Source organism: Canis aureus, chromosome 31 (assembly GCF_053574225.1).
Source record: "Canis aureus isolate CA01 chromosome 31, VMU_Caureus_v.1.0, whole genome shotgun sequence".
In the NCBI taxonomy this organism is placed as follows: Eukaryota; Metazoa; Chordata; class Mammalia; order Carnivora; family Canidae; genus Canis; species Canis aureus.
In genome coordinates, this window is record NC_135641.1 from 7084771 (window position 1) to 7099899 (window position 15129).

Consider the following 15129-nt stretch of genomic DNA (forward strand, 5'->3'; position numbering starts at 1 on the left):
TGATATTTTTGAGGAATATTTTTGTTCTTTGTTCAAGAATTCTATTTATTTTTAGCAGAAGCATGGGGCTGCCACAAACTATCCCATTCTACCCAGAAATAAGAGTCTGGTTTATTTTTCAATTGAGATATTTATAATGTCAAATAATTTGAGAAAATAATCTCCACTAAACCTTTATCTATCATGGGAGAAATTTTGTAATAATGGCCAAAATGTATAACATGGAAAATTGGCTGTATAAAGAATGATCTAACCTTAGAGTAGGAACATATAGTCATGAAAGATGGAATGGAAAAATTACAGAAATATAATTTTAACTGAATAAGAGGATGTTTACTTGTGGATTACATTTAAAGCAAACTGTTTTGGTCCTGGTGCTGAGATTATAATTTTTAAATAATTCTGCATTTTCTAATTTATAATTGAGAATTTATTACTTTTACAATAGCAAAACTAAATGTTCATCCATATATTTATACAAACATAATCAATTATTTGGAAAGTTCCTTAAGAAGTCCTCATTCCTGACCCTATTGAAAATATGAAAATAAAATGAATGTGAATGCAAGAAACACAAAATATAGCTAGTCATGTACATGTTCCATGTGCATGGAAAAAATCAGATATAAGAATTATTGGATAACATTATTATCAACAGATAAACCAAATTGATAAATTGTACAGAACAGCCATACAAGGTAAACAGCACACTTTATAAAACAGTATGCTTTACAAAGCCGTAAAGAAATACACCATCATGAAATACAACAGAAAGGAAAGCCACTTGACGTGGTGTGGATGATATGCATCTGTGAACTCCCAAAAACTCAGTGAAAACAGTAATCACAACCAGTGTACAAAATGAAGATCAGTGTAAACTCCTGTCACTAGTCTGTAAGATATAATTATTTGCATATGAAAGTAATTCGTTGATGCTGCTTAGGAAAAAATGAATACGAAAAGTATTCATCAGCAATGTGGTATTGCCTCTGTGTCTTGATGAGCAAGTAAGATATGTGCAATCAGATCACACGAGTTCCTCGGTATAGCAGGAAAGTCAAAACAGCAGAAGTAAGAGGGCATTTTAATGTCATAACTAATATTAACCGTAAATTGTGAATTGCTCACTATGTGCCAGGCATGATGCCTTTTTTTTAAACCACCGATTGATTCACTATTTCTCACAACAATTTGAGAGGAAAGACTTTGCTTATTTTATAGGTAAGAAATGGGAAATTTAAGAATTTTGTTGAGAAAATTGATGTCAGAAAATGTGCTCTATACACCTTGAGAGTAACATTAAACTGAATGCAAAGGAGTTATTCACCTTTGGAGATAGTATAAAAAGTCATTCAGTCACATAGGGAGAACTCAAAGCTTTGAACTGACTTCATTTATCAGTAATGATACAAGTCTCATCTTATACCATTCACTGATATATCTTCTAGCATATGTGATTTGAGCATACTCATGTACTCATTTCAATAAAAAAATAAATTTCATAGAATATATATTGTGAGGGAAATAAAGTGACACAGCTCTAGTGAGCGGAGGGGAGCGATTACAGAAAATGTTAAGTGTCAGAGATTGTGTTCGGCTGCACGTAATAGAAACCAGCTACTAAGGCTTGACAAATAAAGGCTTATTTTTATCCCAAATAAGCTCAGGAAGCACAAGTCCCAAGCTGTTGGTTGTGTGGTTCTAGGAAACTTTCAGCATCCTGGGCTTTTTCTATCTTAGGCTCAGCCTCCTTTTATGTGTGGCTCTTCTCATGGAGAGTTCCTAGTTGTAATGTGGCAGGTCCAAGTCCAGCCTGCAGTGTGCATTTCAGAGTAGAGGAAGAAGGAAGGAAGCAGTAGTCGAGAGCACCCCATTCACAAAAGCAAACCATTCTCTAAAACCTTCATCAGACCCTTATGTTTGTCTGACAGATTACACATAGCAGCAAGAGAGGCTGGGTAGTGTTTTACAGCTGGTCACGTGCTGCTTGGAACAAAATTTGGGTCATGTACAACAGGAAGAGAGGGGAGGATAGACACTGGAATGGCAATCAGTGGTGATTTGGCCCTTAATCAAAACATTTCAGCTTAATCAGAAGAGTGAATTGAGGAAGTAGTGGATAAATGAATCTAAAAAGCAAAAAATCAAAGTTCTACAGTAAAACAACACAATAGGATGGTGATGTGGACAAATATTTAGAATTAAGGGAAGAAGCTCAATCTGAGTTTGTAAGACTGAGGAAATAATCAGCATTAATTTGTAGATTCATCCTATGTGTGCAGACGGATTTTGAGACCTGTGCATGTGATTATTATTTTTTACAAGCTACCTGATTCTAAAGAGTTGGTGATAGGAGCAAAGTTTTGTTAATAAATCGTTTTTCTTCTTGGAGCCACAGTATAAGTGATCATAACATATGCTATTGATTTTCTTAAGTGAATCATTTATGTACTTCATTCTTAAAGCTACTGACACCCAATGCCCCACTTTTATAACAAATATCATGTAATGCCCACTTTGCTATCCTAAGACGTTTAACTGGTTTTTAAGGACCTATACTATACCTAACCTAAATGTAAAGAAGAAATAAAAGGAAAATTAGTTGAAATAAAATATTATGTTTTCTTTGTGTAAATGCTTAGACACAACTGGGTTGGATAAAGCTAACCTTGCCCCTGTATGTAGCATCACTCTGATGGTAATGACTATAATCATAGACTGACACAGGAATGTTTTTTTCATGAACTGTTGCTCTGAATTTTGTGAACTCAAAATCGGTCAATTTCTGATCAAAACAATGTTAAACCTTTCTGAAATTTATATCATGGGCATTTCCACACAAAAATACTTATTGTAAACATGCAAAATGTTGTAAAGTTGAAGGCTTACATACTTCTGAAGAGGTTCTTAACACCTGTGGATGACTGTGGCACCCTTTAAAGTCATGAAGGATACAGGCAATTCTTCCTTCTGGAGGATGGTCTCATAATGCAGAATGTTTAGAATGCGTGGCTCACGGCCACCAAATGTTAATGACAATAAAAATATGCCCTTTCACACATTTCTAAAACACTTTCTAAGGAGGCTGTAATGATTCCATTAAGAATCATTAACCTAGATGCCTGGTGTAAAAACTTGAAGTTTTGTTGATGAATTTAATACTAAATCAGCTCTATCTGAAAACATACCTAGAAAGACTGGATGCATTTGATAAGAACTCCCCTGTTCCATTCTTTGGATCTCATTTTATGCAGTTGTTTCTTCCTATTTCTGTCTATAGGCCTCAAGCTGGTCAATCTGGAAAGTCAGTTTCTTCATTCACTAGAATAAGCTCATTAAATCTATAAACATTGCCAATGATAGCATAAAATGTATTCCTCCTTGCTGCTAATATTTGTTATCAAGATTCTGTGCCCAGCTCCATCATTCAATGTCTTCTTCCTGCATATGCAATTTGTCAATGCCTGTCGACTTAGACTTCTGGATCCACTGTCCATTAATGATCAATAATGCTTGACCTTCTCGTGCCTGACCAGTCTACATCGGACTTCGATGTTTTGGTACAGCTTGTGACTTTTGATACAGGTAGGGGCCTTCAGCGGACACCTCATGGTCTATGAATCTTTCATTCATTCTGACTCCTGCTTCCATTATATCTACAAGAACTCTAGCTTTCACCAAACACACTCTCTATATCCCTCTCATTGGTCTGCTTCAGTGTTTAGAGTCTTCCCCTCATGATGCTACCTCTGTCCTGGCATAAAAAACAAAATCCCTTGAAGAGGCAAAAAACAATGAGAAAACATTGAAGAAAAGGAATTGAACAAAAAATCATCAATGCCCTAAAGCATATAAGCAATTGGAAAGAAATAACTGTATTTGGTGGTTGTTGCTTCCTAATTGTGCTTCCTTTTATCTCTTATCCCATGACCCTGAATTATGAACAAGGACAGGGATCTGTCTTATTGTTTGCTATTGAGTCTCCAAATTTTGCCCAGTGTCTGAACCACAACAGACATTCAAACATCTGCTGATAAATGAAATGAATGAATAATATCATCACGAGTAGCAGTACCAAAAAGTAGTCTGTATGAGAGTGTGAAGCTGCAAATCAAGCTGTGAAATGATCCAGACATCGATCTTAACTAGAGTGGTTAAATCAAATCAGTTAACTATTTTGAAAGCCTTTAAAACCAGAATACCTTTGTCCGGTAACAAATGTGTATCTTTCATGATCAGCAATAAGCAGTGTTTACTAGCCCTACAAATATGTATATATAACGTATATAATGACGCTACTTCTAAAATTCTAAAGAAATTTCCATTTGTTTATCAATGGGTAATTCACTTAAAAAATACAGGAATATTATCTTTCTATTGAAGCCTCAACAACAAATTATAGTGCTATATTTAAATTGCTTTGACTCAAACATTGCAGTCTCATAAGATTAGCATATTTTAGACTATAAAATACAATATGTGCCTTTATAAAAATATTTTGAATTATTGGGTTTCATGCTTAGCAATTAATTAAGTAAAAGTTCCATATGAAAACATATTTGTATCAAATTTTGAAAAGTGATTTGAAAAATCAAGAGATATAGGTATGATTTCTGTATCTTATAGCTCTTTTGATACATAAACAGAAAAAAAACACAATAAATATCTCATTTAGTGTTGGGTGCTGTAATTTGAAAATAATAAACTAGTAATTTTCTGGTCTCCTAGTGAATTAGGGGATTTGGAACGTTCCTTTTACAGGAACTTTCAGAAGCAAGAGGCAAAAGATGGCAGCAGTGAGTCGTTTGAAGATCTAACACTACACATGATTGTTTTACTTTATATTTCAGTATTATCTAATTGTGCATTTAATAATATCTTCAGTTACAAATTATTTTAGATGAATAGAAATCATAATGTTCCAATGAAGTTGGGCACAGAGCAAGTCAAAGTAGTTCAGGGCATCACTGCCGTTCCTAAATACCCACCTCACCCATGCTCTACAGAAGTTTATAGGGACTGCCTATGGGTTATTTCCAAGGATTACAGCTAGTAAATAGGATTTTCCATTGCTCATTTCAAAAATAACTCTAAATAACTTTAGAAAATTATTTTCTTAGTTCTATATAGGCATAAAATATATTTCCCATGGATAATAGCAATGCACATACTTTAAATTTAATCCAAAGTGTTACTAACCTCCCCTCAACACTTCCCTCCCATGACTTCCTGAATTACAGGATATGAAGAGGAAGAGGAGTACAGGTAAACAAACAAACGAACGAAAACACCTTTTTTCCCCCAAAAAAGTCTGACCAGGCAAAGGTGAGACCAGAGCATTTTTTAAAATACAGTGTGGCCTAGTGGATATAGTGCTGCTAATTTGTCTTATACCAAGTACTCCACAGTAATTGAACGGCCTGAGGACTAAAATAAAAAAATAAAGTGCTGAAAAAGGGCCCTGCAGTGTCTTCTCTCACAGAGATCGGGAGTATTTAATACGGAGCCGGAGCCGGAGCCGGAGCCGGCTTAACGCTTGAAGCCAGGCCAGAGCACTGCTTTTGGAGGTGAGACCAAGACTGTAGATGCATCTCCGGCCCTGGGGTAGGAGGATTAAAAAGGAACATTTGCACTGTTGTCAAAAGTCCTTGTCTTAATAAGCTACTCCTTGCATTTATTTCTACCTATTTAACCTAAAACTTTTTTCCTTTGCGTTTACCTCAAATTATAGTTTAACATACTTCAAAGTATAACAGAGAATAGCTCCGGATAAATATGCAAGTCATTTGACTTTCTTGGATAATCTCTTCTGACACAAAAGAGGGAGAATCCTAAGCCCCCCAAATCCCTCTGATTACAATTTTATGTGTTCTTTCATGCTTAGCTGCGTGTCAGAAACCAGTTCTGGGGCGGCGGGGGCGGGGGGGGGGGGAGCGGACAGCACCGTGTCCGCTCCTCTGGGGTGTAACAGGGCAGGGATGGGGAGCTGGGGCATAACCAGGAGCATTTGCCCCTGGCCCCGGGCAGGCCGGGCTCCTCCGAATGCCGGGGGAGAGCCCGTCAGGATTCCTGAAACGGGGGCTGGGTGGGCGCAGGTGAAGGCCCAGGGGACTTCCTGGGCACCTGGCAAGGGTCTTGTTTTCTGACGAGTCTTCCACGGCTCACTACGGGGATTCCACTCGCGTTCTCTCACAGCAGGGGAGGCACAAAGGCTCTCCGGGGAGTCCATGAGCGGTTAAACCATGTGGAGACACAGAAAGCCGGTGTGAAAGTGAAGACGGCCACGCAGGACGTGCGGGGAAAGTGTGCAGAGGAACAGGTGGAGGTTTCCATTTTAGCCTGAGAACGGGGGAGGAGAAGCGAGAGCGGGTGCCCAAGTGCTGAAGCAGGAGACACAGCGGGGGCAAGGGGAGGAGCTCGCGCCCTCTACTCAAGTTCCAGACCGGACCAAGGTCCTTCCCGCAGGAAGTTCGTAGACCTTCCCGATTCTGTTTAGGAAGAAAGTCTTTCCATCTGTGGAAAATGTGTTCTAAGTGCTGGAGGGGGCGAGACTGGACTGGCGCTGTGGGGAGGTGCGCAGACGGGCGCCCTGCCTTGTCTGCTCTAGAACAGGGGGTCCCCCACATCCAGCTGCACCCGGGAGCCGGCGCAGGCCCCGCGCCCCGAGGCCCCCGCGCACAGCGCAGCTAGTCTAGAACCCGTCGGCCCGGGCCTCTGTGTGCAGGCTGCCATCTGCCCTCCGCAGTAAGCTGCCCATGCACGGGGACGCGGGAACCAGGCCAACCCGGGGCTCAGGCCTGCCCCGGGTCCCCTCCGGCTTTCGCCCGCTTGCGAGCCTCCGCCCAGGCCGAGGCCAGGCAGTGCGTTCGCGAGGATGCTCGGCCCTCTCCCAGCCCGCGGCCTCCGCCCCTCTCCCCTGCTGCTGCTGCTGCTGCTGCTCCTGCTGCCGCGAAAACCAGGAGAAGTGGAATGCGCACGGCGAAGCGCAGCGCGGCCGCGGCGGCACTGGGCATGCTCCGCGCCCAGGGCAGGTTTGGGCGGCGCGGCGGACGCTTCCTCACTAGCCGGGCGCCCGAGCCGGCCGCCGAGGCATAGGTGGAGGCTGAGGCTGCCGCGCGCCGCGGGAGGAGCCTCGCCCTCGGCGGCGGCGGCGGCGGCGGCACAGGTGGCGCGGGGCGCAGCACGGGAGCGCTCGGCGCCGGGCGCCGCGGCGGCCCCAGGCTCGCGCCCGCGGCGGCAGGCGGCCGAGCGGAGCGGCGGGCGCGGCGGGCGCGGCGGCGGCGGCGGCGGCGGCGGCGGCGGCGCCCGGAGCCCCGAGGAGCCTGGAGGAGCCACAGCGCGCGGAGCCCGCGGAGCGCGCGGAGCCGGGCAGGGGGCGCTGCGCTCGCCGCGCTCGGAGGGGCCGCCGGGCCGGGCGCCGCGCACTCGCGTCGGGAGCCGCCTCTCCCCCGCGGCGCTCGCCCCTGCGCCCCGCCAGCATCGCCCGTCCCGCGGCCGCGCTCAGACAACAAAAGCGGAAGATGCTGCAGTTGGGCAAGGTCAGGACCTTGCCTTGAAGCCGGGCGGCGGCGCGCTCGCCTTTTCCCGGACTGAGGAGCTGTCGCCGGTGGCGGGTGCATGTTCTCCAGGAAGCAGTCGGGCGCCGCGCCGTTCGGTGAGTTGCTCTCGCTGGGCTGCCGGGGCCGGGCGCATCCTCCTCCTCGGCGCCGGGCGGGGGGGGGGGGGGTTGGTCCCGTGCTCCGGGCCGGCGGCTGCCGCGCGGTCCCGCCAGCCGGGGGAGGATCACGATCGCGCCCGGTCCGCGCTCGGGAGACGGCTCTGCCTGGCGCGGGGGCCGGGGCTAGTGCCTTTCTCGCAGCGGTTAGCGAGGGCTCCGGCGAGCTCCCCTCCCCGCCGCCCCTCTCCCCGGAGGAGCCGTATGTAGGGCAGCACCGACAATACTGCTCCCCGCCACCTTCAAGAACATACCCGTTGCCTTCATGACGTCCCTGGTACACGGAGAGGACGGGGTGGGGGCGGGGAGGACTTCGCTCTAGTCTTTTGCCCTTATGTTCAATGTCATTACGATGTTTGGCTAGAACAAAATGGAAATACTTAGTCATATGCGTCCATGGCCGTTTCTTCGGTCTCCTGCGGCTCGCCAGACCCAGAGCCCCTTTGGTCTATATTTAGCGGTTTCAGAGGAAGCCTTTTCCGCCGGATTCACAGGTTTCGGGGGCTTCTGCGCCCTGACAATAGCTAGCGAGGCTCTGGGAAGCGCCGCCTGAAACCCAGGTCTGGAACGCTGTGCATGAGTGTGGGAGATTGCGACGCGATATTTGGGTGATCGGTAATTAATGGCTGAAAGCAAAGCTGCTTTTCCTTTTCACCGACCTTCCTCCTATTCTGGTGTGTAATGTGTTTGCATCGATTGCTGCTCAGCTGGTTGGAGCCACTACGTTCAGAATTAAGTCACTAGAGAGGTGATGCAGCTTCCCAGGTCGTGTGGTAGGGAAACAGTCTTAGGGATTTTGGGTGTGTGTGTGTGTGTGTGTGTGTGTGTGTGTCCAACAAAGAACAGCTACTTCCAGAATGCCTAAAGTTGTGTTGAGATGTACATGGAGGGAAGCGAAGGGTGTGGAAACACAGAAAAAGAGGAGCAGGTTGTGATTCCAAGCTGTTTTGTTCCCCTTGTGTGCTTGGGTTGATCTGATCTGATTTGCTTTGGCCCTGAAAGGTGTTGTTAACATGCATGCCTAATGTCATCAAGCAAATATGTTGGTGGAGAAAAGGGATATGTTACAAGCATACTGTTGGGCCTGACATGCATAGATTTTCACTTTTCGGAACTATATGACCAATATTTAAGATGCTTGCAATTTTCTGCACCGACCTCGATGAAAATAGGGAGCTGGTCACACTACCCAGGAGTTGTCTCATTGTGCATCTTTCCATCAGCTCGGCTGCGTCCGGTGGTAGACCAGTTCCTCTCTTGGCAGTTAGTAATTCACCTCCAGGATTAAAAGGCTTTCAGGCTGCACCACTTCTAAAATCCCACGGAGGAGTGTTTGATAAGACTCAAGTTGAATTACAGGGATGAACCTGGGCATGACATGGGGAGCTCGGTCCCTGAGAAGTATGACACGTAGGGGCGGGCATCCTCCAGTGTGGACTGGATGCTTTAAACTGCCCTAAATGCTCTTTGCCACATGCAGAATCCATCTTTAATGTTTTGGGGAAAATGTTAAGTGGCATCCTTACTGCCCTGTGGGTCACAGGATCTCAGGACTTGGATGAAGATGCTTGCATGTGGAGTTAGATGGTGAGATTTGGGAGGCCTGTAATTACACAACTAGCAAGTCTCAGTGTTGCAGGAAGGCTAGCAAGCTCCATACGGCTTGAGTTAACTGAACAGTGTGATTGATTAGCTCTACCTATATTGTGTTAGTTTCAGCTTATTCACATCTAGAAAACTTTCCAAGAGCACTTTGAACACACTGTTGTGCTCGCTGCCTTGTTTTAATATAAAATTTCTTTCAAAAAGAAGCAATAAATGGGGTAGACGTTCATTTTTCTTTATTCCTTTTGAGTCTACTGTTGAGTTTTAAACGTGATACTTAAAGGACTAGTAGACACTGTTCTGTGCTTATGTGTGTATGCAGAGAGCAGCTGATGAGCATGAGCAGCACTATATGTGTTGTATATGTGAGTTTTATGTCATATTGTGGATTGAAAATGATAGTACCTGATTGAATGGCAATTGTAGTAAGTACATGAGGTTGTTGCCCTAATAAAATTGTCATAGTCTTGCAGAAAGGAGTTATTTAATTTGGTGAATGTTTGTGTAGTTGTACAACCTAATCATTATAGATGTCACTAATGTTTTCATTGTTTGTAATAAAAGTCATGCACTGTCAAATTACAATATTTCCATCAACTTCACATCTTCCACAGTAGAATACAAGCCAAGTCTTTCTCCCAGTGAAATGGTTCATCAGGGAGGAAATGAAATTCAAATGAAATTAGTTGGAAAATGCAATTTATAGTTTTGATAAATAATTTCTAAGGATAATGTCACTTTCATAATGACCTTTAAAATTAAAAATGAAGTTACCATATTCTCAAATATAACATTACTTTTGACATATAATTATAAAGGTAGTGCTCTCCTGAGCATAAGCTTTGTCATAAGTGTTATGTGAATGTAGGTGAAAAGTTAATTTGAGTGGGAGCAGTTCATGATACTTGTTGCTGGCTTCAAGTTTATCTGATTATATGCCAGAGCAACAGCTTTTTGTATTAATGTAAAATGTTAAATGTGTCATAGATAAATAGTTTCTATCCCATTGTCTGCCAATCTAGCCTACTGATTAATAAACTGCCTGGTTGGGTTTAATGAATCTAATTATGTTCAAAAACAGTACCTCAATTGAACACCAATAAAAAATAAATTTATTATTAAAAAAAACAGTACCTCTTAACACAGGAAAGTCACAGAAGTATTTTATCCTACTGTGCTTTTAGTTCATTAAAAATGTGAAGACTCATAACAAAAATGTGTAGTTATGACACTTCCAGTTGTTTATCTTTTGATCACTGAGCTGTTAAGTATGATCTCAAGCTCCATATCTTGGATAACTGTTTTGTAGGAAATGTCTTAGCTATATTAGGATATTGAAATTATATTCTGTATCAATTAGTTTTTGACAAATTACAAACAGTGCTTCCTAGAAGCTTTTCATCTTAGAAACATATTCACATGTATCCCTTGGTGAGGTTCCTGAAAGTTATCTGTAAAATGAATTACATCTATTGAAACTTATTATTTCATTAATTGTCATTTCCTGTCAGAAATATATTTCTAGAGAAAAAAGTTGGGTTCTGACCCACAATGAATATATATATATATATATATATATATATATATATATATATATATGTGTGTGTTTGTGTGTGTGTGTGTGTGGTATATATATATGTGTGTGTGTGTTGTGTGTGTGTGTGTGTGGTATATATATATGTGTGTGTGTGTGTGTTTGTATATCCATATCCTATCCTATATATTATATATAAAATACGTATGTAAAATGAGATATGTTTATATCATAGCACGATACTATTTGGGATTCTGCTTTGTGTAGGTGCAGACAGAGATATGGAGAGAGTGCTGGCTTTGGGTGGATCCCAGCTCTGTCTCTTCTTTAGCTGTGACGTTGGCCATTTATGTGTTACTTAGACCTTAGTTTTTTGTTGGTTGGTTGGTTGGTTGGTTGGTTTTTAGCAGTAAAATGGGTACAAAAGGATAGAATATCTGAGGAGATTTATTTCAGGATTAATTGAAAGTGTAAGTGGCTTGTAAATTATAAACATTTGCGTAGACACAAGAGATCTGTATCTGCATGTTAAGACGGGTACTTATCATTTATTTATTTATTTATTTTTATAAACTTATTTTTATTGGTGTTCAATTTGCCAACATATAGAATAGCACCCGGTGCTCATCCCATCAAGTGCCCCCCTCAGTGTCCGTCACCCAGTCACCCCCAGACTTCCCACCTCCCCTTCCACCACCTCTAGTTCGTTTCCCACAGATAGGAGTCTCTCATGTTCTGCCTCCCTTTCTGATATTTCCCACTCATTTTTTCTCCTTTCCCCTTTATTCCCTTTCACTATTTTTTATATTCCCCAAATTAATGAGACCATATAATGTTTGTCCTTCTCTGATTGACTTATTTCACTCAGCATAATACCCTCCAGTTCCATCCACGTTGAGGCAAATGGTGGGTATTTGTCGTTTCTAATGGCTGAGTAATATTCCATTGTATACATAGACCACATCTTCTTTATCCATTCATCTTTCGATGGACACCGAGGCTCCTTCCACAGTTTGGCTATTGTGGACATTGCTGCTATAAACGTCGGGGTGCAGGTGTCCTGGCGTTTCATTGCAAGATGGGTACTTATGCTTCATTTGTGTATTATTAAATATGTTATATAGGCCTCTCTCTAACAAAGGCTATTAAATGTATATATTCTCTCCCTACTCCTGTTGTAATGTTACTTTATTGTGCAGATTTGCATATGAGGTATATTAAGTTTTCTAGTCTACAACATACCAGTCCTTTACATATTAAAATATATATTAGTTAAGCTAAAAGAGAAGTAAATTATATCTCCCGGCACCATTATTTTTAAAAAAGATGCCAATCAAAGAGTCAGAAATTATAAAATTTTGATATTCTCTATTAGTGTTGTGTTCTATTCACCTGGTTAATATCAAGTTTTCTACAAGATTCATACAAAGAATATTATAGATAGTTGAAGAAACACGGCCTCCCTTTCTGTGAGGTCACATATTAAACCTGTGCTCTGTTTGGAACCACAGGGCATGAATCCCAGCATAACAGCAATGTAACAAAAAGGAAAGAAACCTTAAAAGGTTGAATTTATTCTTTAAAAAGAAGACCCACTCCCTCCATTAAAAATCAACTTTTTGAAGTGAAAGTGTGTGTACTGGTACCTTTTTGACAATAAATTGTAATTTTCACTTGTTATCTTACTCTGGGTACCTTCAGTAAAGAGCTCAGCTCCTGTGGGTTTGATTATGCCCAGCTCCTACAAGGAAAAACCATGATCTTTAGCAACATAATTTTTATAATAATAATGTTTGGATATATCTTAAAATTTGTTATGGAATGTGACCTGTGTAACAAGAGACTAATTTATCTTAAGTCAAAAAAACATTTTGACAATAAATACAGTTATTTATATTCAAATTTATGTGTTGTTGTGGGAACTCTAATTGTAAGTTACCAGAGTAAAATACGTGTTATAATAAGACCTTCCTGTTTTTTGGCTCAACGTAAGCAGTGATCCAAGTATGTTTGGTTAAATGTAAGTCTCAAAATTTCCACAAGTTTTGTATGATACAGATATATTACTAAGTGAGATGCTTAATTTCTAGCATTAGATGATGAAGAATAGTATAATTTAATTCTGTCATCGCAGGACCTTGGCCTTCCTCTCTTCCTGCAGGACAGAGCTGATCTGAGCCCTAGAGCCTAGCCTCGTCTCTCTGTAGGCAGAAAGATCTCTAGAGGAAGAAGCAAGGAACTAGCCAAGGTGCTTCCTTTATTTTTCAGAAACAGAGAAAGTGAAGGGTTGGAGGGAGGCCAGAATATCACATGAATTAAGTTCCCTTTACCTGGAAAAAAATATCAGAAGTAGGCAAGAAGTGTGCCTCATTGACATGGTTTATAAAGAATTCTGGTTGTAGAATTCTTAATATAATAGCTTCCATAGTATTTTGCTTAGAAGTTGAGCTCTTTAAATATTTTATGGTATTTTGACACTGTATCAGAAATTATCAGGGGAGTGTCTAATGCCTTGGCTGATTTATAGAGAGTACGGTCCATGAAATTCAGCTGATTTATGTATTGCCAACTTTAAAATAACTCATTCTCAGTGTTTCCTCCCTACTCTCCATGTTAGACTTTGACTGCCAATAATTGGATGGCCTTGTAAGTGGTAGGAATTGGGTATAAAAGGGACAGTGTCAAAATCTGACTTCCCAAACTATATATAAATAATGATCCATGCGAACTGTTATCTATAAGGTACTTTCTATCCCAGTGTAGATAATTTGAGTTTGGTTGGCATTTAATGTTTTAACTTTTAATAGGAGCAATAATGGACTCTGTCAAGAAAGAAGAAAAAAGTGAATTTCTAAGTTTTATTTGAATCCGAGCATGACTACTCAGCCTTAAAAAAGCTCACTTTTTAAAATAAATTTTATTCTTCTTTCTCAAATATTTTGTTTGGACTTTCAAACATTAGAGTAACCTAGCAGTCATTACTTTCAGTAATGCAATAATTTAATTTCCAAGAAGAGCAACTTTTTTGGCAGCAAACCAACTCTCCCAAATACAAAAAAGCCAAAATTCAGTCTCTTGTCTCTAACACCGCCCTCATTGGTGCTGATTCTGGTGTGGATTTTTTGTTTTGTTTTGAGTCACTGTATAAGGAGGTAGAGATTTCCAGAAAAGCAGAAAGGTGAAATGGGCATCATCTGAAAAGTCTCAGAGACAGTAGAAATCATGTCATGTTTACCCAGGTCATGGAAGGTGTCGCAGGAAGCCTGGGGCTTGTAGTGTGTGGATCAGACTGTTTGGCTTGAGTTGGGTTCCAAAAGAGTAATAATGTTAAATCCACCATAAATGCATAAATATATTATGACACCTCTATCCAAAGGAACATGATAACAGTTAGGAATTATCTCTTCCAAGAAACTGGGGAGTGTTTTTAACACTAAGGGTTAAGAAGAAAAGCAAGGCAGTGAATTATATTGAATATGATACCCAGCACACATACCCGTATATGCACCTATACAAACACAACATAGCGCTTATGACAGGGTTTCAAGTGTTTTGCTCTTTGTATATTATCTGCCCACCAAATATATAATAGTTTGTTATGTATTACATCATTACACAGAAAAAAGAAAAGCATGCCTTTAAATTTTGAGAAGAATATTATATTTTTGCTTTGGGATAAATTTCATTAATTAGTTGCTTGACTGAAATCAACAACATGCATCCTTTATTGAGTGTCTATTACATATATCCTCTTCAGTGCTACAGCTAGATTTTCTCCATTCTTAAATTCAAGAGATGTATTGAGTAGTTTTAGCAAGTTGGTGTCTTCTTGAGAATGTGCAGCATATTAATGAAATATTTTTCTCTTTTCTGAATATTGTTTTCTTTTATTGTTTTCAAAAGTAATGCATGATCATAAAAAATTGAAAATGCAGGAGTGATGAAAGGAAGTTAAAGTTCATGCATGATGTGAAGCCACAGAAATGACTCTGTTTTTAGTAGAAATGCTGATCCATATACATTTTTAAATTTAGAAGAGTCCTCATATTCTGTCTTGTTACTGTTTAACATGTAAGGCGGCCTTTTTCATATAATTTGTATTCATTTTTAGTGTCTGTTTTCCATACCTTTATGTAACATCATTTACTTAAATAACTTCCTATTTTGGGACATTGGTGGCATTTTCATTTTTTAGTAGTATATATAGTACTGTGATTAAAGCTAAATAGTTTTCATCAGGCTGTTTTCTGTAGATGACTTCATAGAACTGAGTGTT

At 41.0% G+C, this 15129-nt stretch overlaps 1 protein-coding gene across 3 annotated transcripts in view; it reads left to right on the plus strand.

Moving 5' to 3' along the window:
• Positions 1 to 7418: 7418 nt before the first annotated feature.
• The window catches only part of CTNND2 (catenin delta 2), a 913492-nt gene continuing 905781 nt past the window's right edge, over positions 7419 to 15129 (plus strand). Inside the window, exon 1 of one of the 3 annotated variants that reach the window (XM_077879565.1) lies at positions 7419 to 7654. In XM_077879565.1, the coding sequence (XP_077735691.1) occupies positions 7618 to 7654 (37 nt within the window). In that variant the 5' untranslated portion in view covers positions 7419 to 7617. Of the gene's footprint in view, positions 7655 to 7800; positions 7992 to 15129 lie in introns of those variants that run through there. The other 2 variants (XM_077879568.1, XM_077879566.1) reach the window with 2 other exon arrangements.